This window comes from Scardinius erythrophthalmus (assembly GCF_964197995.2).
Source record: "Scardinius erythrophthalmus genome assembly, chromosome: 22".
Classification (NCBI taxonomy): domain Eukaryota; kingdom Metazoa; phylum Chordata; class Actinopteri; order Cypriniformes; family Leuciscidae; genus Scardinius; species Scardinius erythrophthalmus.
The window spans coordinates 25,453,840-25,475,963 of NC_138242.1; the positions used below are offsets into that span (position 1 = coordinate 25,453,840).

The 22,124-nt window shown below is 37.6% G+C and overlaps 1 protein-coding gene across 1 annotated transcript in view; it reads right to left on the reverse strand.

Annotated features, from left to right (window-relative positions):
• The window catches only part of col11a1a (collagen, type XI, alpha 1a), a gene marked incomplete at its 5' end in the record, with an annotated part of 69,229 nt that extends 55,283 nt beyond the window's left edge, over positions 1-13,946 (reverse strand). Inside the window, 4 exons of the mRNA XM_081353473.1 lie at positions 4,326-4,488; positions 8,001-8,214; positions 9,273-9,437; positions 13,826-13,946. Coding sequence (XP_081209599.1) covers positions 4,326-4,488; positions 8,001-8,214; positions 9,273-9,437; positions 13,826-13,946 — 663 coding nt within the window. The remainder of the gene's footprint in view (positions 1-4,325; positions 4,489-8,000; positions 8,215-9,272; positions 9,438-13,825) is intronic.
• Positions 13,947-22,124: the final 8,178 nt, after the last annotated feature.

Consider the following 22,124-nt stretch of genomic DNA (forward strand, 5'->3'; position numbering starts at 1 on the left):
CTCTCTATTGTCACAGATACAATATAAAGTGCAATCCATAGAACGATGTAACCTAGGCATCTATGCAGAATCTATGCAGAAATGTTTAAATAACATGAACCAATAGCATCACTCAACAGCTTTTCACTAATGACCCATGAGTCATTCGTAAACATCTCAGCTTTGTACTAAAAAGCTTGTTTGTCTGTAAGGCCCAGTGTGTGAAAAACTATTTAAGATGCAGACCCCCAGCATGAGTATACAGTAAACTGTTCAAATAGCAACATAGCACAGTAGGAAACCTTTCATTAAGTGCCATAATGCCTCAGCTTTACAACATGAGAGAATTTGGTCAATTTTCCTCAGTCATTTAATTGTGCTTAACTGCTCTAATTACAGAACTAGAGGGAGCCAATGGTGGCGAACACCAAATCGGAAACAAAAGGAGCAGTGAACTTTGATGTATCCAAGCCTAGAGCCGTGAACTCAGCGGCCTGGCAACACACCCAACGCTATTAGCTGCGGTCAACGCTATTTCCTCACCTCACAGACAATAGTAATTAAGAGAACAACCTGGCCATTCAGGAAAAAGTGTGGATGGGTTTCTGAACTGTCATTCAAATGTCAATGATCAATGCAACAATTCACAAAGGAAATATCCTTTACTAATAATTTTCATTTTTATATTTCCACTTTAATTTTAGTTAGTTTTATTAATTTGGCTGTGTGTTTTGTCATATTTAGGCAAACACTGTAAAAAAATCATGATTTATCACATTTTTTCTTTTGTCAAATCAACTTAGATAATTTATGTGGTTCAGATAACATAATATTTTCAGTTTCTGTTGATAAAAGTAATGTCTGTTTTATTAGCTCATTTTTTTTTTAAATTCAATTAACTTAATTTCAATTACCTTATTTTAAGGCAACCAGGTTACTTACTTTTAAATATTCATTAATTTAGCTGTGTGTTTTTGTCATATTTATTTATTTATTTATTTATTTATTATTAAAGGGATAGTTTTCTTTCTTCTATTACTCACTCTCATGCCATTCCAAATCCATTAGATTTTCATTAATCTTCGGAACACAAATGAAGATATTTTTTATTAAACCTGAGAGATTTCTATCCCTCCACTGAAAGTCTATTCAACCAAAAATCTGACGCTTCAAAACATTTATAAAGAGATTGTAATATGAAATTGAGCATTTTAATCCTAGTCATCTGAAAAGACGAGATCACTTAATTTGAAGAACAGATTTAGTTTAGGCTTTTTTTACCATATAAACATTGATCATCTAACTGGAAACTAATTGAAAAGAAGAAATTATACCTTGGTATAAAAGTATTTTTACTTAATTTTATTTCAGTTAACATTTACTTTATTTCAAGTAACAAAGGTTTTTTTATTGGTTTTAGTTTTAATTAACAATAATAACCCTGGTAGTTTAAAGAAAGGTTCTTATTCATTATGAGACAGATATTAGACTTGTGGAACTAAGTGCAGAAAAAAAATAAACTCTATATTTTAACTTATATCTGTTTTTGGACCACTATCCTGCATTGTATGCTCATGTAGAATCTGCTAAAATCAAAGGCTTCTCTACAGGCCTTACAAAGTGTCGATTCATCCAGGGCTAGGGATGTTGTTCCTACGGGTCTGACCAGGTATTTCCCCCATATTTCCCAAAATACACTTCAGAAGTAGCCATACAGTGGGAACAGTCATGGTGTTCATGCTCTCACACAGAGAACTCTGTGTTTCCTTCCATACAAATCCCAGATGACACGCCAAATACTGGGCATACCTCTCATAGCTTTTCTATATATGCTGCAAGAGGTAAAAAATTAAGAATATATCTAGGATGAAACTCTCTAAACTGTATGAGACCACTTCGAAATGACCTTTATCACAACCCTCTAAAAAATGTTATGGCCAAAAGCCCAATAAGTTTAAATGTTATATTGCAAAAAAATAAATAATAATAATTAAAAAGAAGTTGCACATATACGGAGCCACGCACATGAAGTTAATACGTTGTGTGAATGAATTCTTAATTTTGATCATGATATCTTGTTTTTCCCCAGCTAGTCATAGATAAATGTCAAATACTGAGTATTAAAGTTTGACATATGATCACAGCCATCATAGATTTGTGGAACACCTGACCTGACAGCTCTCTCAACATCATCTTCTCATAAAATAGGTTTTGAAACAATGCATGAGGAATTACGGTAACATACTGTAAACAAGATTCACAACAGTGCAAAACCTCAAGGGTAAGGGTCAAGCAAATATATAATGTCACCACACACTAACAACAAGAATTCCCAATTAAAAATACTTCAATTAAAGCAATTTTAACAACAATATGGGCTAATAAGAAATAATTCCCATCCCCCAGTAAGCAAGTTCTCAGTTACACAGGCAAACACACATCCAAGGCCTCAGCTAGCCCTCCTTTTTAACAAGAAGCAATGCATTTTAATATCACCTGTCAATCGGCCCATTGTATGTCATTATTTACAGCTTTAACTCATTCTGACCCTGAACATTCCACACTGCCTCAATTGTGACTTTTAAAAGAACGCAAGAGAACAAACGCACACATAACACTTTGAAACAAGATACCTAAAAGACACAAGTTTGCCAGTCAAACTTTATATGTGAGAGATACATGAATAAAAAGTGCAGAAACAAGTTTCTGAGCACATCTATATATGCCATAATGTATCACATGCAGTCATGACTGTGAAAATATTTTAATAACTAGCATTAATAAGCGTTTTCCGCTCTAATCGAGGTGATGGCAGGGCTACTGACTTTCCTTTAAACCTGTAACTTGTCATGTCTGCTAATTAATACATACATATGCCACCCCTACAGAAATCTCTATGGTCTGAATCACACACAAAAAATGTTTTGTACAGTGTGAAGTAATTTGGTAAAAAACACTTTTTAATACCTTAAACCACCAAACGAATATAATCGGGTTAATCTTTAAAATGCATTGTGCGATGGTGCAGATACTATAATTTTACTTAAAATTCACAACATTAACCATGTCGAATGAAGGCCTCAGCTGAGGCAGTGAGCAATTCTTGCATGAAGAGGCTCCTCTGGCTTTGAGTAGCTTTAATTACAAGGAGAAAGAAGCCTTCATAACAGGAAGCGAGGGGAAAACCCGACCGCTTAAAGGTAAACAGTGACACAAGGTCTGTCTGTGTTATCCTGAGTAAGCCAGAGTCCAGAGGGACAAATAATCACCTTTGCCATTATGGAACTGATCTCTAATACTGGTCAAATCTGAGAATTGCGTCTAATATGTGGAGAAATAAGGGCTACATTTACTTTCATAGTCTTTACAACAACCTAAGTTTAGTTGCTTAAGGTGCAATTAAGTGCCGCATTAGGATAAAGAGAACAATGTTACCACAAAGTTACATAAATATATGCTGACAGGTTGCCATAGAGATGTAAACAAATAAAAGACAAAACAATGAATGGGATGCTAATGCAAATAGCTGTTAGCTTGTGGAAAACACAAAGCATAGGCCTACATAAAATGCCACAAACTTCACTTTTATGACATTTGCAAAGAAACTCTCCTTTTATAGTCCTTAACTATACAAGTAGGCAGTTGTTTAACCCTCAGAAACCCCAAAATTGCAAAGCGTTGCCATTCATCTAGAACGAAATAGTTGAGGAAAAATGTTACAGGCCAAATAGTTATTTGCAAATTTCATAACTGAACATTTCGATCTTGAACCTTCAGCAAAGGTACCAATAGGCAGCCACCACATTAAGCATGAATGAATATAGCAAAATGCACATATATTCCTGCTTAACTTGTTGGTGTGATAAAGTTTAAAACCTGAGCTGTTGTTGTATGCAGATTTAACACATATTTAGTGAAAAACATGTATTATTTAATGGATTGTGATGAAATTAAGCTGCAGTGGGTTTTTGAAGGTTAACTATTTTAGATGTAAATGCATGATGGATACAAGGCTTTGCAATCCACAAGATGGACAAAAGGAAAGGCCAGATTTTAGTCTCAATCCAAAACTTTTCAGAAGAACCTTTTTTTATTTACAGGCCAGTTTATTTATACCCCATGCTAGTTTTATTTGTCATTAAATGGGCTGAACAGAGCTTGCGAAACCCCCTGGAGCTGGACTATAAATCCAACTCTGGCTTACTCTCCTGTTCTCAAATGAACAGATGTTGTTTTCATAATGTTAAACACCTCAAATACTTGTCAATTTATACTTGATCAAGCATCTCACAAAGTTAGGCCTTCAGAGTGATATCCGTGCTTTATTGCATTGAAAACAGCTTTACCTCAAAAGTTTCCTCATCCAGGATCCTGGTGCCAAAAACAGTTACACCATTGGTGTCAATAATGGCACGGTCACTCCTGCCCAAGGGCTTGGTTAGCTTCTTCTTACAGTCGACAACGATGGTCACAGTCTTCTTCTCAACACTGATGCCTACACGATGCCACCTGTGAGGAACAAGAAGAGTAGGCGATTACAAACCCAGCAAATGGTTAAAGGCCGCCACACGTGAGACGTGTCTTACTTTAAAACCTTAGACAATTCGCCTCCATTCTTGAGATATAACATTCCTGAGTGGACCACATTCCAGCCTTCAAACTTTGGCCTTGTTTAACACTGGATTAAACTCATTAAACCCTAGACCAAATCCCCTCCTGTGAGTTATCCAGCATGACAGACACTGTGAACATTGTAGAAAGTGTGTGTCAGGAAGGTACAGCAGAGAAACTGAACTGTAGAGTCAAAACATTGAGCTGGGGAGGGAAACTGTTGGACGGGCTTGCGGTAAGAAGCCACAGCGAGATTTCAAAGGCGTATCAATAGCACCCTCGAGGGTGATCAATTTCCCATAATCCACTTCATTAGAAAGAAAAACCTTTATTCTGGCTCGTGTCTTTAAAGTACTTGGCAAACTTGAACTAGCTTTACTGTGGCTAGAAACCAATGTTTAGGATAAAGTACCTGTTAACGGAATAAAAAGAGGCAATTTACATGGTTAAGACTTAGAGATTTATCGAATGATTGATAGATGAGTGACGGTGTAAAACCACACTCTCGTGCTTCATGCCTTAAGGTATTAAAAACATCCTGGGAATATTCTAAAACTTTAGTTAATTCCTGGACTTGCCAGATGCAATGATTTAAAGTCACACATTTTTTACATCAAAAATAAACCATCTTCCCTAAGGACGTGTAATTAATCTTTCCATGTACCATATGCATAAATTATGTAAGCAACACATTTTTGCATTATCCGATTATCATACTGTATGGTAGAGCAACATATTTTACACATTTCTCATAAATGCATTTCAGATTCTTTACACAAGATACAATTTCCATCATGACATTCTAAAAAGCAATTGTTTTTATGTTTCTAAGAAATATAAACCACAAAAGCAGATGCAATTTATATTAAAATGGTTATAGCTAATCTGTTTAGCTGTACAAATTTTTTATAAAGTCACTTGCAACTATAATTCTTCCAGCACAAGGGAATTGGAATGACAGAATTAGCCCAATCACGGTACATTTAACCCAAAATCCCTATCAGAAACATAAGCGCTTTAATCCTTCACAGAAATATTGTTGTTTTTGCAGCAAAACACCCCATTGAACTGATACCTACAATAAAGCCTCTTACACTTAAAGGGCCCTATTTTAACGATCTGAAACGCAAGTGTCAAGCGCAGAACGCAAGTAACTTTGTGGGCGGGTCTTGGGCGCTGTTGCTTTTTTCCCGGCGGGATAAATGACTCTTGCGCCCGGCGCAAATCTAAAAGGGGTTGGTCTGAAGTAGCTTCATTATTCATAAGTGTGGTTTGGGCGTAACGTGAAATAAACCAATCAGAGAGTCATCTCACATTCCCTTTAAGAGCAGACGTGCTTTTTCCATAGCGGATTGCTATTGTAACGGCGGATTTGCCAGGCGCGCGCCAGGAGCGGTTCACAGCCAAGGAGAGCAACACTCTCGTCACGGCCATAAAAGAGAGAGAAGTTACATTGAAATGGAGAAACCCACCCAAATTAACTTCGGTTAAACAGGCGTATGATAATTTGGGTAAATGTGTAAGCTAGATGTATGCTTTTATAATAAATTGTCTGTCTGTCTATCTATCTATCTATCTTTCGTAATAATGTATGATTTGAAAAAATGAAAACTGCTGCTTCTGTGTAGATGAGAGAATCAAAGTGCGCGTTGTGCACACGCTTCATTGATTATGGCCAAGCATGCGCCATTAAAATAACATATGAATAACATGCCCAACGCGCCACTGACTTTAAACTATTTTTTCCTGGTTAGTGGCGCAATTGTTTTCTAAACCTGCAAAATAGCATGAAGGAACGTTTGCGCCGGAACACGCCTCCTTTTTTGCGCTGAACCGCCCAGGGAGCGCAAGGTTCATTCCCTAGTTTAGCGACGTGCTTCTGTGGAGGGAAAAGCGCGCTTTGCGCGGGTGCAAAATAGGAATGATACATGCGTCGGTGTACAAAGTCAATTGCGCTGGGTGCAAGATAGGGCCCAATAAGACAAAGCACATCCATTGAGTTAAATTGTTCTGTCAATTCATTTTAGCACTTGGGGGTGTCAAAATAAGACTCAAAGGGTTTCTAGGCAAAAATAAGCATTGCAAAACATTAATAATAATAATATCTAAAGATGCATGTTTTCACCTCAGATTACAAAAATTGCGACTTTATTTCTTGTAAATGTGACTTTATATCTTGTAATTGTGACTTTAGTTCTCATAAATGTGATTTTTTATCTCATAATTATGACTATTTCTCGAAACTGTGAATTTATGTCACAATGTGACTTTTTATCATAATTATGACAGTTTCTTGCACATGTGACTATACAGTATCTCATAATGTGACTCGTAACTGTGATTATTTGTCAACTATGAATTTATATCTCACAATGTGAATTTTTCCCTTAATTGTGTTTATTGAGAACTTTAAGGCCAATTGACATGTTCAATCAGCGTTTGTTGGTGTCTGTTGGGGCAGTGTGAACATTACAGTTATTTTTCACTAAATACTAAATCCAACGTCCAACTTGTTTGATGGTGTTTGTCTGTGCGGTGTCTTTATATCTCATAATAGTGACTATTTCTCAAAACTGAATTTATCTCAAAATGTGACTTTTTTACCTTGAAATTATGTCTATTTCTTGCACGTGACTTTATACAGAATCTCACAATGTGACTTTATCTCGTAAATGTGATTATTTGTCACAACTATGAATTTATATCTCACAATGTGACTTTTTATCTCATAACTGTGACTATTTCTTGCAACTGTGACTATATCTCACAATGTAACCTTTTATCTCTTAATTGTGACTTTGTTTCTTGCCACTGCAACTATTATACCTCACAATGTGCTTTTTGTCTTATTTTAAACTTTATCTCACAATTACCTTTTTATGTTTTACTTTGAGGCAGGAACAAGCTTCCAAAAATGCCTGTTCATGTTGGTAAGAGCTTCCTGATGATGTAACCAAGAAGGTTAATTAAGATCAAGCTTCAGCCCCAATGGATCAGACTTTCCATCTTTCTAAAATAACAGAACCCTGGAGGTCAGATCACCTGCGGCCCTGTCCGCTTCACTTCATCAATCCAGAGTTACAGCGAGATCTCCTCTGGCTTGCCTCGCAGAAGAAATCACATATAACTAACGCCTCAATAGTCACCTGTAATTCTGATTTGTCTGCTTGTCAACCGAAAAGACTCTAAAACGGTCCCAGAAATGTCTTCATATATATATGTAATGGATCAGGACTACAGTGTAAAAGTCTAGGGCCGGCTGGTAACAAATGACTTCATGCTGGTACAGGCTGATGACTGACCTCTGTCTGACCCTGTCTGGAGTCAGTCTCGGTCTTTCTCTTTGAGGATGGATCTAAACAGGTCTAAAAAAAGCCCCTGTACATTTGGCTTTATGGTCTGTGACTTACTTTCCATCAGCCAGGTTGAGAGAGCGGAACAGGGGGTAATCCTCCGGGGCAGGCTTGCCTGTCTGATCCTCGTACAGGAAGACAGGTGAGCGGCCCACCTCGACGCCTAGTTGTTGGACGCCTTTCTCGTCGTAGATGGACAAAAGGAAGGACTGGATCCCAGCTTTGGGCTTGATGGTGGTTAGGATGGAAAAGTCTTCAGGGAACACTCCATCTAGAAAACAGCACAAACAGGAAACAAGTTCACTGAAGAGTTCATTGAGTTTTTGAGGTCCATCCAAACAGCTAATTGCTTTGTTGAATTTGCAACCATTATGGAGGACTAATAGGAGTGCCAGTTAAAAATAAAATAAAGGAATCAATTGATTTATTAATTTCAAATGAATCTGGCTAAATTTTACTGTAATCAGATTGGCTAGCGATTAAAAGTTGCATGTGTTTTTATTTTATTTTATTGTGACATAATAAATATAAAAAAAGACATTTACTAAAATATCTATATATTTGTCAAATTTAAACGGGATTTATTATTTAACTGTTTTGAATTAAATCGGTCTATTTAAAGCATGTTCTGGCTTTCATGAAGAAGTTTTATTCATGCTTTAATTATCTTATAATGTTATATTAGTGCATTTACATTGTTTAACTAAAAAGGCCATAAATGAGAAAAGCATTGGAAGAAGATTTGACATTTTAAACACAGATGTAATTCTTTATATATACTTAAAAGGGGAAATGCATGAGCCTTGATAATAAACATCAGATATATGGCATTAACTGGGCTGAAGAAATAATAACCGGCAATAAACATGCATCTGTTTTTCCATTATAAAGAAACATCTGCAAAATGATGATCACATTCCAATTACATAATGCATCTCAAACTTATCGTATAAATTCAGAGGATTTGGAATGTAGTACTGAATGGTTAATAGAGCAGCTTGGACATTCTGCAAAAAAATCTTCTTTTTTCTTTTGTTTCATGGAAGAAAGAAAGCCATGTGTAATGACATTGTATTTTTGGGTGAACTATCTCTTTAAACGTTTCTGTTCATTTCTTATGCAACTAAGCAGATGAGCCATGCTGTGGTCAAGAGATTTTAGCCAAGTTCTCCTGCCGCTTAACAATACAAGCGTCTGAGTGAAACATGGCCCTGCACAATCAGAGATGGCATCTCATGTCAAAAGCCTTGGCAACCGCAACAAAGGGCACATTTAAACGCAGCTAAACGTAGGCAGGATATGGAGACATGTTCATGGGGTTCGGCTTACCTGGGAAAAGCTGCTTGGTTGGGGCACTGATCTGGGCATTCTTGCCTATTTTGTAGGCCGTGTCTGGCTGTGATGCTCTTCTGTTTGTGCAAAATCCTGAAGTTTTCTGTACTCCTTCTGGGACAGTGGGAAAATCTAATACTTTAAGGACATCCACAGGTTCTGCTGCATGGGGTTGAGAAGATACACAAAAAAGATGATTAAATAAATGAATAAAGAAGGAGAATGCATTAGAAATATTCATAGGTAAGCAGATAAACGTTTTTTAATAATACTTTTTTAAAATATTACCTTTCATGCAGTGTATAATATAGCTGTTTGTGAATGTAAAAGGTCTGCAAAGTTTTAAAGATCAAAATCCACGATGAATAATGTTATTGTCAGTGATTCTGAACTGCCGAAACGAGTCGTTCGAAATTCCAGACTCACTTTCTGTTATATACGTACATAACAATGTAACACATTTGCATAATGCCACATAATGGTCTTCATTGGCTGCCAGCGAACGACATCTACTTTGACCCGTCCTCAAACACTGTAGTTGTAGCTGAGGCCTGGAATTGGTGGTTTGTGTTGTCGACATGTCAAAAAGATGGAAAAATGAGATTTGACCCTTGTGAAATTCCCGATATCACCTTCAACTCTTTGGGAGACACTTCAGCAACAGCTGGGTTAAGTAAACTTTAACCAACGGTTTCATTATGGTTTACGAAGCGAGATGAAAGATAAACACTGTTTACCTTGGATCACCCTGAAACTTCACTGAGCGGAAGAACTCAAAACCTTAAAGCACCACTGAAAAGGATGTCTTCATGATTAATTGTGATGGGGCACATGTTTGGCATCTGGGTGTTTTTTAGAATCTACCAACAGTCCCATATATGTCTTCTGGGACTTGTGTGAATTTTTGGCATCTACCACATAAAACTGAACGCTCAAACCGCCAACAATAAAGGCATGCTACATCACAAAAGGATGGACTGGGAGGTCTAAACCGCTATAATAAAGACGCTGAGGCATTCCCAGTGCTGAGAAAACATTTACCACCCCATTTAAAAGTCTGAAAAGCAAAAGGTGACACACCATTCTTCTGCCGTTTTTTTGTGTTGAGTGGAATGCTCCCTCACGATCTGAGAGACTTAGACCGAGCTTTATGCTGAACATACAAGCTAGACAAAAGGAAAAGCTCAAATTCATCTCATACAATGAGGGATCTTCTTGAGACGTTCTCCATAACCTCAGGCCTCATATAATCCAGATGCGGGTGCTGTCGCTCGACTCTGACCTTTTGTCATTCAAGTGCCAAAGAAAAATGTCAATACTCCTAAATACTTCAGAATACCAACTGAGAATGTGCTGCCTTTCGGAGAGCGCAGCTGATGACCTGGTGCGATTTTAACCAGGCTGCTGTGCAAACACACACGCTGATCTGTTTCACTTTCATTCATTCTTTGCATTAGGCAGGCTTGTGTGTGTGGGAAAGAAGGTTGATTAGACATCGAGTGTGAATGTGGAGGGAGGTACTAACTGAGAGAGAGTTGCACATCAAGATCATAAACCTGCCATCATTACTATTCCAAGGGACACCACAAAGTGGGAGGGGCCTCTTCTGTCATTTGCATAAATCATTTAATTTTGAAATTCCCTTTTATGGTAACAGGAAGACTCAAATGTAGTGCTAAAATAGCATCTGTTCCAATGGATGAGCTCTCATTTGGTCAAGGGAATGCAATGTAATACATTCAGATTTTGTTTTAGAATTTCGCCTTTTGGGATGATATTAACAGAAGACCTTTTTACCTGCTGCTCCTTGAGACTCTAATAATGAATTCAGTCAGAATCTCTCGCTTTCTCTCTCCCTTTTACATCCTCTATCTCCCCCTTCTCCCCTCGCTCTCCCCTCTTTGACACATGCGTGCCGCTTGAACAAGAAAGCATTATGCCACAGGCTCTCCGTGAGGCAACCTCATTGGAGAAATTTTTTGCTAAAATTCTTTTCCCTCACGACTGTAGAGAAACATCAAAGAACAATAAAGCCTTTCAGCCATCTGCTTCTCAAGAACACTGTTCAGTTCACCTAATATTCCAGGGACAGTTCAGCTAAAAATGTGTCATCATTTACTCTCTCTAATGTCATTCCAAACACATTCGTTCTAGTGTGAAACAGATGGGGAACAGGTACAGTATGTGTTTTGTCTTCAACATAAATATCTCCTTCGTGAAATGAAGAAAGTCATACAAGTTTGGAACGACCTGAGGGTGAGCAAATGATGACGGATTGTTTATTTTGTCTGAACATCTCTTTAAAAAAAATTTCTTAATTGGCATCTGTGGTTTCATGCAGAATCTTTAACTTCCGTGGAACCTTTCCATTGCACTTTATAGTGGAAGAATGTTTTTTAGATTATAAAGTTCTTTACATAAAAATGAAGAACGGTGTACTGAAACGTTCTCAAATGTTTCTTCTATGGCATCGTTGCGAAAACCCCCTTTAGGAACATTTATTTTTGAGAGTGTACATTTAAGATGCAACAGAGAGAACCGCATGCAATTATGTAACATCAAAACGTTACATTTACTTCAAAAATGGACTGAACCACAACAAGCATGCATAGAGTTCTCGCAAAAGCATGACTTGTGAATAGCCCAAATGGATTTGATACCTAGTCAGCACCATCTACCATAAGAGTACGGAAAGATTTCTGAAATGTGTGCATTGTTTGAAGGAATGCACATCTGATGTTCCTCAGCCCCAGGGGCTGAGAAAACATGTCAGTACACTGCCAGCTCAAGAGGGCACCCGGTAGAAATGCCTTCACAAGCCACAAACCGCAAAGGATATAATGCATTGCTTCAGAAGTCCAATTGGATTAATACATTATAAGATCCATTATCAGTTTTGATAGGCAAAAAAAAAAAAAAAAAAAAAGATTAAGGTTATTTTTAAGCAGCCTTAATAAATATGGCAAATAAGAGAACAACAACAATCCATTGTCTTTGTCATTTTCAAACAAAATAAATGCCTAATTTAATTTTGCAAGGAACTTTGTTCATGTAAGGGTGAGTGAGACCTATCATAAGGCCAGACTGGGGCCCCTGGGTGGCTCTGGGCCCTTTGAAGCCTCCAAAATAATAGGGATGGACAGAGAGGACAGTCATCAAATAACGGGAAGGCACTTAGAGAAACATTCCCACTGGGAAACTCATCATGTGGACCTAGAGAGACATGGGAGTCACAATGTTGCGAAAGCCACCACTTGGGCTTCGGTGGAGCTAGGGGTGAATGGGGAAAGGGTGATTTTGGCTATAGCCCACTGTGGGCTCAACGCTAGTTCATTACCTCGCAGCAATCTCTAATGTACAGTGTAAAGCGGACAAGATTAAAAAATAAAAATAAATAAAAAAAACTTTCAAAAGGGAAAGATTTTATTTGTTACATTTATACCATATATAAATTACAAGTGCATTATTCACATTTACATATTTCTGTAACTGAAAAGAGAAAAATTACTTGTTGCAGTTTTTATTATCAGTCACGCCCATTGTAAATTGGACCTCCCAGGTCTCAGTTACTATAAATCAAATTCTTATCATAGCCAAAGATTGTGAGAGCTCATAACACACACAAAAAAAAATCATGTCAATGCGGCCAGAACACTTGTTCACTATGAAGTCTTAAGAGCATAAATTAGTAGCCTGATATCAATTACTGATAATATCCTATTAATTCGCCTCTTTTTGAATGCACTTAATTTGGCACACAACTTCATCACCACAATCACACCATTCAAGAAGATACTTTTCCATTTTTATTTTCTTAAATGTAAGGCATGGATGTAAAACCCTGAGGAATTCCACCATGCTAACCGTGTCCACACACACCTAACGGACCACAGGTTCAAACAAAGAGCTTTTTTTGCCCCAAAGTAAATCCTAAACTGTTTCTCCGTGACACTTTCTTGACACATTCCTCCTCTTCACCCCCTCATTGAGTGTAATATAACATAATATATATATATATATATATATAAAATAAAATCGCAAAACGTTTGGTATATGCAAATTGAAAGGGCAGAACAAACAAAGTCATGCACAAAAGTCTACTTACATACTTTCACTACTATTTGAAATTACAGACTCAGACCCTTTCCGTGTTTAACATTGTGATCACGATCCAGTCATGCAATGCACATATTGTAGATAAGTTAAGCATTATGAACCTTATGTGTTATATGCCCGTGAAATTGCATTATTAATTGTATTAAACGCTTGTGAAATCATTTGGGGAACTGATGGCTTTATTTTAACGAATTCCAAAGAATACAGTCTTCTTCATTTCATGATTACAATGTCTTTTGATTTCATGCACTGGTAGTCTATTCTATCTTTTAGAACACACACACACACACACACACACACACACACACATGGGATGCAGATCTACGATCACCTGTCTAAATTAAACGCGTTAAAATCCGCGGGCGCAAATGCGCATCTCCTATCTGACAGTCCCTATAACTTCATCAAAAGTTTGGAAGTCTATCTTTCCTTACCTGCTCTGACATTTGGAGCCTGCAGAACCAGGACGAGGGAAACTGTGAGGAATTTGAAAACAGTGGAATCCAAAAGCCACCTTTTCGTTTTCCACATTGGGGACCACCTTGGCCTTTCCATGGTTGGGGCGCCCACAAATGTGTACAAAACCCGGGGCGACCTCTGCTTATTTGAAAATGATCTCCCTTCTACAATCCCAAAATGTGCCCGATCTGCTCTAAACAGCCATATGTGAAGGGTATTTTGTTTCGCCGGGCCCCCTTAGATCCTCCTTTCCATGCGCCCAGCCTTCAGACTGAAGGGAATCGGGCTTTAATCAAAATGAGACGCTGAGCGCTCGATCGCCTCACCGTCAAGAGGGCTGGACCCAGACCCTGGATTACAGGAAAATGACAAGGGAAAAATACCCCGATTAGCAAATCACGGGGCTTGAAAGTTGGCTAGGGATCCACCCATCAGTTTTCCAAAGCCTCCCCTGGTCGCACTCTTGCGCGTCCCCCACGAAAGCCGGTAAAAAAAAAAAAAAAATCCCTGGAGTAGCCTGGGAATGAGAGAGAGAGAGAGAGAGAGAGAGAGAGAGAGAGAGAGAGAGAGAGAGAGAGAGAGAACATGCAAGCAATTCCATATTTCTTCAATGTTTGTACGTTTTCGGATTAGGCATATTTGCATCACCAACAGAATGGTGAAACCATTTATTATAACTTTTCTGATAACATAAACAAGCATGCTTACCAGATAATTAATGTAGCCTATATCAAACAAGTATGTGTTTATACCAGATAATTTAGGTAGCTTATATTGTTTTATGTAATTATGCATACTTTATAATTATTACGGTCCGACTTTATATTAAGTGGCGTTAAGTACTATGTACTTACATCAATAAATAAGTACAATGTACTTATTGTGTTCATGCTGTATTGTAAAACACTTTTGCTGCTATTGAGGTGTGATACGGGTAAAGTTAGGGACAGGTGTGGTGGATTGGGTAGGTTTAAGGTGTAAGGGAAGGGTTAACTGTGTAATTGCAAATGTAATTACATGAATTAATTACAGCTGTAATTACATGCAGGAATTTTTAAAATGTAAGTACAATGTAAAAACATGTAGTTACACAATAAGTACATTGTATCAAATTATTAATTTCAATGTAAGAACATAGTACTTAAAGCCACTTAATTTAAAGTGGGACCATTATTACTATAGTAACTACATGTAACATGTTACAATGACAGTGTTACCCTTTATTTTAAGGTGATGTAGTTAGCCTACATTGTATTAATTCAAAAAATTTCTGAGTAAAGAAAAAATACTGAGTAAAATGTATTAACTACACTATACGGTTGGGGTTAGGGTCTGGTTTAGGGTTATTTACTTGTAATAATGCATAATTTACTGTTATCAAGTATTCAAAGTATTTACCGAATCAAGTATTCCAGAGAGCTGTGCGTTTTATGATGAGTCCATTAGCATTAATTTTGAATAGAACTAACATACTGGATTTAACATACCTTCGTCAACTGTTATTTAGAACATTATTATTGTTATTATGTATTTCATCAAGGTTATTTAGAAACTTTGATGAAATCCATGAGAAATTTGTCAGCTCTTGCACTCTAAAAAGTGTTTAGTTGACTTAACTTAAAACAAGTAAGAAAACCTGTTGCCTTAAAAATTTGAAGTAAATAAACTTCTAGTGAACTGAAAAAGTTAAGTTACGTGAACTTGACAATTCCACATAACTTACTTTTGTTCAGTTACGCATGAAGTTTATTAACTCAATTTTAAGTCAACTGTTCACTTTTTACAGTGTGGCTTTGAATGTCAATAAGCAGGAAAAAGTATAAAAGACAAGAAAGTAATCAAATGAAAACACCTTATGTTTTGCAGACCTTTATTCTTCAAGAGTGCATGTGGAGGTTGTGTGGGAGGGGCTATGTTTGACTGACGGCCCATCACTTTTCCCAGTTTCAGTCCTCCACACTCTGCAACGTAAAGGTGAAGAAATTAGTCAACCACATAATGACTGAAAATCAGAGTCAAACACAAACAAATCAAAGTATCAATAAAATGATGGTATGCGTCTTTTAGTGGGCTATGATTCATTCAGTAAAAAAAAAAAAAAAGAGGCATCTCTTTGGTTTGCAGGAAATTCCACTAGTCGTTTCAGAAAATGTCTCTAGTTCTGATTCAAATAGCCATTTAAAGTCTAAGTACCATGATAGTTTGAAATGGAATTGTTCAACATTATATAATTTATGAACCTGTAAATGATCATTTAGTTTAGCTCCGCTTCTAAAATGTATATGAATAAAATGAACTTGCTATACAAACAAATGGCACGCGGCCAGCTCGTGATCCATGCCAGAAATAATTTTTTGTTAGCATGCCAGATCTCTTCTGTGAATTGATTAAATAATGAATAAAAGAAAAAGAAAAAATAACAAATGACTGTGGCATTTTGCATTAAGATTCAAAATCAATAAAATGATTAATACAAAATCAGTGAGATAATTCATTTTCATATAAATACAAGCATTATGTCATCACCTCAGGGCAAGTTGGAACTGCACTCTGTGAACTGTCTGCAGAAACATGCACAGTAGATCTTCAGATCCTAAGATTATTTGCATGCAGTAACGCCTGTGATCATGATTACATTGTCGGAAAATATTTTGACTAATTGATTATGATGAAGTGCATTTAAAAAAAATTTGCAGTAATTTTCCCTTACCTTTCACTGTGTTGATGGACTCTGCCAAAGATCAAAGGTCAAAACACATTCTGACAGTTACATGGCTCTTATATAACAAATTTGGCATTCTTATAGGCTATTTATCATAGTGTGTGCAGTGGGTGTGAACACGGTGGATAATCACAAAGTTATCATATACATTAATAAATAAAACATAAAAAGTGCTCCTCATTGCCAAGAACATGTGTAAAGATGTGTGCAGAACAGATTCTCATATTCCTGTCATATGATAGTTGCATGCTTTGAGCAAGATAATTAAGAGGCAACTTTTTAATGTATTTGCATTTTTATCTTCAATGATACTATACATGACTTGGCTCAGTCTAGATCTCTTCACAATAGTAAATTCAGTTCAGTTCCAGGACTGTCCATGGGTGAACTCCGCAGGAGATGGTTCAAAATCTTATGATCGTATGACCACAGACAAACAAACAAACGAATGAAAATGAACAAAGTGGAAAAGGGTTCTTTAGATTCCTAAAATGTTCTTCACATTAAGAAAAAAAAACTTTCAGTTAACAATTCTTAAAAGAACATTTTTTCTTAAAGGGAAAGTTTGCCTTAAAATGAAAATTAAGTAATCATTTACTCACCTTGGTGTTGTTCTATTGTCGTAAGCCTTTCTTTCTTTTATGGACCACAAAAGGAGAATGTAAAAAAAAAAAAGTTCATATAATGGCAGTGAATCGTGACCAGCTTTTTAAAAAAGATGCAAAAGTATCACAGAAATCGAAATTAACAAAAACGCATCATGAAATACATGAAATTTTTCCAATATCACTGGACTGGAACTCTGTTTGTCTGATGACAGTCTGAATGAGAGATGTGATGCGATAACACCTCAGAAAAGAAGGTATGAGTTGTATTTCATGTCTTGCAGAGAAGCCCAACACCCAAGGTCAAGAATTTCGTTAAATATTACATTTAATTTCAGTTTTTTTCACTAAGCCCTATCATATACCCATAGGACACTTGGAATATTATGGCATATGCCACATGGGATCATTCTGTGAAACTTTTAAGTATAAGCTTGATGCCTGTCGCTATTCTATACGATATGGACGAGCGCGAGCGGGACATTTAAAAAAAATCTCTTTCTGTGTTCCATGAAAGAAGGGCATGCGGCATTAGAACAACACCAGGATGAGTAAATAATGACTCAATTTTCATTTTAGGGTGAACTATCCCTTTAATGTGAAGAACATTAAGAATTTTTTTTAGATATGACTAGTCCCTTCAGCTTTATTATTTGACCTTAAGTAAAATCGTAAGGGGAGACTTTTCACAGGCACACACTATCCAGCCACTAGCTTCTGTCCATCAGAGTCTAAACACACACAGCCTGAGGGAGTATAAAGGGCTCTTTCTGTCTCAGCTCAGGACTAGAGCAGACCGAGAGTTCAGTCACTCAACATACAACCTGTGCTCTGTGTTCAACAAAGAACTCCCACAGAACACATTCCCTCAACCTGGGGAGTGAACTTAAACATGAGAAACAATCGAAAATGCTCAAACTGTACATTTGAGACTACTCTCTGAGGTAAAATTCTAGACAGTGGTAGGACTGTCATTCTGGAATTGTGAGCCGGTTATTTTAACTGTGGTCTACCATGGTTGGTACTAGAATGAATACTGGTTAAATATCACTTCCATTTTAAGAGCGTCTACATCTGTAATGTCCACATTGTGCATAGTGGAAGCCAAAGGGGGGGGGACTGCTGCTAACTTTATTTGAGTAAATATACATAATTAGCCTACACAAGCTCAAAATAGCTTTGGTTAGAGGTTCATAAATGCGCAGAACTTTGTTGTGGTGTCATTAAGCATTTAAAAAGCCCAGGCTGAAAGTTTAAGAAATCATATACATTGATTATTGACTGGCTGATTTGTACTCCTTTATATAGTGTTTAAAGCCTCTTATTTACAGATACAAATATAATGTAAGACTCATGTCCAGATATAAGTGCAAACTAAACCTATGAATCACCTCCACATGATCAAAAGCTTTTGTTTATTGTTGATGGAGGTCAAGTTTCAGTCACCTAACACCTAACAAAGTGGATCACAAACTAGGTAGCAAATCTCCATTAATATCCCACACTTTTCAAGTCATCTTACATCCTTGATCACAAACATACTACATTACAGGAGGGAATGGCTCTCTGCTCATGTTTAGCAGTGGTTGGAAACTCACCCCAGGGCCCTCACAGTTATTCAAAGCTGGGTTGTAGATGTCAAATCTCACAGTAGTTCATTCACTCTTCCTCACAAATGCCATTTTGTCTGGGCAAGCATTCTACACCTAAGGAAGCGTGACGCCCATTACTTCAGATGTAGAACATTACTCCAGACTCAAAGGTGTTTAAAATAAAACAAGTTATGCAAAAGCAATCTTCTAAAACCATATGAAGAACATATGCTATGATACATAAACCTACTATTTAAAAAGCAGTTTGGTTTCAGTAAAGACAAACCGCACCAGGCTTTACATAGCTGTGCAACACTCCTGGGTCGTTGAGGAGCACCAAGGACGTATGGTGAGTGAAAAAAAAACCTGTAAAAAGGTCAGTGAGTCAGTCATTGGGGGTCAAACCAAATGATCCCAGATGGACTGCCGGAAGGGTGAGGTGAGCAGGACGCACCCTGTGTCCAGGACATGAGGTCCCAGGGAAAGTAGATGGGTGGTCTGGCACTGCAGGAGGGCATTCACAACCCCCGAAAGTAGCCGAAATGGACAAGCCCATGAAAGATCCATTCGTCAGGCCTTTTGGAACATGAAATATGGTCTTGACATCGATATGATCTGCCAGCGTCAGGGCGTCAGGGCCTTGGCATCACTCTCTAGAATTAGTCAAAAGAGACATCGTATGAAAGATCAGATCACTTACTCTTCCATTACTGACTTCAGTAAAGCCCATCAACCTCATCTTTTCTCTGCGGTCACTCTCTCCACTGCTTACTCATACACTTTAGAAATATGTCCCATAAAGTTTAACAAGTGTATAATTCAAACATACAAAGGAAGACGCCTCTTTAGTGCCTCTGGAAACTTTATGTTTTACTTATCCAAACATATACAAGTGTGCCTGTCTCCAAGCGCTTATTTAAAGAACTTCCTCAGTAAACATTTAGGGGGACCACACATTGTCTATACCCATCTGGCTCAGGGTAGTGGAGATGCATTTACATTTCTTGGGTAGTCTTCACAAGTAGCCTAATCTAACCTAAAATCCCAACATTAATTGAATTTGTTTTTTTAATCATCATAATCATCTGTCAGCATGCTTATAAGTATGTTTTAAAGTACAGTCAAGTTCTACAACACAGGATTACCCAGGCCCGAAAATTTTTCAACATCATTTTATAATCACAAAAAATAAAGATCAAGGATGACAATAACAGCATGGGAGTCTTATTTCTTCAGTATGTGCCAAGATAGATAGATAGATAGATAGATAGATAGATAGATAGATAGATAGATAGATAGATAGATAGATAGATAGATAGATAGATAGATAGATAGATAGATAGATAGATAGATAGATAGATAGATAGATAGATAGATAGATAGATAAAACTAGACAGACAAACATACAGAAAACTGGAACAAAAGACAGACAGGCAGACAGACTGGTCAAACTCTAAAACGACAAACAGACAGATAGACAGACTGGTCGAACACTGGAACGACTGAGCGACAGACAGTCAGACAGACAAACAAACAGACAGACTGGTAAAACACTGATATGACCAACAGACAGACAGACAGACAGACAGACAGACAGACAGACAGACAGACAGACAGACAGACAGACTGGTCGAAAACTGGAAAAACTGACAGACAGACAGACAGACAGACGAACAGACTCCATACTATATTTAATGTTCTTTTTGATATCCAGTTTCTGGAGATTACATCTAACCCAGTCCTTTCTCAGCAGCCACATACCATAGTCAAGCTCTGCCACTGGGCATGATGTTTAGTTGCCGTGGCTGTGCCAATTATTTCATGCTCTCTGATGCTGTCAAATGCAATAACCTAATCATCTGAAGAGAACGCTGCATGAAGTCGGTTAAAAGTTTGCTTAATATAATTACAGCTCATCGATTAAGAAGTCAAATGATGTGGGAGACTGACTCATAAAGCTCATAGCCAGAAGACAATCATAAATGAATCAAAGCCCTTAAGCCCTTAAGTCATTTTAATTACCATTTATTTATACAGTGGTATTAAAGGAACACGCCACCGTTTTTTGAAATGGGGTTATTCACCGTCTCCCCTACATTTAGATAGGTGGGCAAACGCATTTTTGTCTCAGTGCATGCATTGTCTTAGTCTGGCAGCGCCACCGCTAGCTTAGCTTAGCATAATGAATGGAATCCTTTGTTGCCGGATAGCATGTCGTGAGTAAAAGTGATAAAAAAAAACAACAACAACAAAAAAAAAACACTAATTACTTCTTGTGGCCTGTGTATTCACAACGAGTACAAATAGCTCTGCCGGTTAAGACTAGGCGATTTCCTAGGCAGATATTGACTTGGGACTATACTGGGGGGAAGCACAGGCGAAGCACTGCCCAAGGCGCAGAGAGGGTTTTTTGTTTTATTTTGTATTTTCACTTTTACTCATGACATGCTATCCGGCAACAAAGGATTCCATTCATTATGCTAAGCTAAGCTAGCGGCGGCGCTGCCAGACTAAGACAATGCATGCACTGAGACAAAAATGCATTTGCCCACCTATCTAAATGTAGGGGAGACGGTGAATAAAGGGTTAGTTCACCCAAAAATGAAAATTCTGTCAGTAATTACCCTCATGTTGTTCCAACCCCGTAAGACTTTCGTTAATCTTCAGAACACAAATTAAGATATTTTTGATGAAATCTGAGAGCTGGATCACTCCTCCACAGGCTTATGGACACTATAACTTGCTGGCCCAGAAAATGTATTAAAGACATCGTTAATATAGTCCAAGTGACTACAGTGGCTCGATCTTAAGTTTATAAAGCGACAAGAATACTTTTTGTGCGCAAAAACAAACTTTTCATTTCCTTCTCTCTGGGCCTCGAGTCTTTTCACGTAGTATAACTGTGTAGCGCTTCTGTGTTGCACGTCACCACGTATCACACACATGACCAGCGTCGCCCAATAGTGAGCCTACGTGGTGACGTGCAACACAGACGCGCTACGCAAAAACACTACGTGAAAAGACTCGAGGCCCAGAGAGAAGGAAATAAGAAGAAAAAGTCGTTATTTTTGTTTGTTTTTGCGCACAAAAAGTATTCTCGTCGCTTTATAAACTTAAGATTGAGCCACTGGAATCACTTGGACTATATTAGCGATGTCTTTAATACAGTTTCTGGGCCAGCAAGTTATAGTGTCCGTAAGCCTGTGGAGGAGTGAGACAGCTCTCAGATTTCATCAAAAATATCTTAATTTGTGTTCCGAAGATGAACGAAAGTCTTACGGGGTTGGAACAACATGAGGGTGAGTAATTACAGACAGAATTTTCTTTTTTGGGTGAACTAACCCTTTAACCCCTA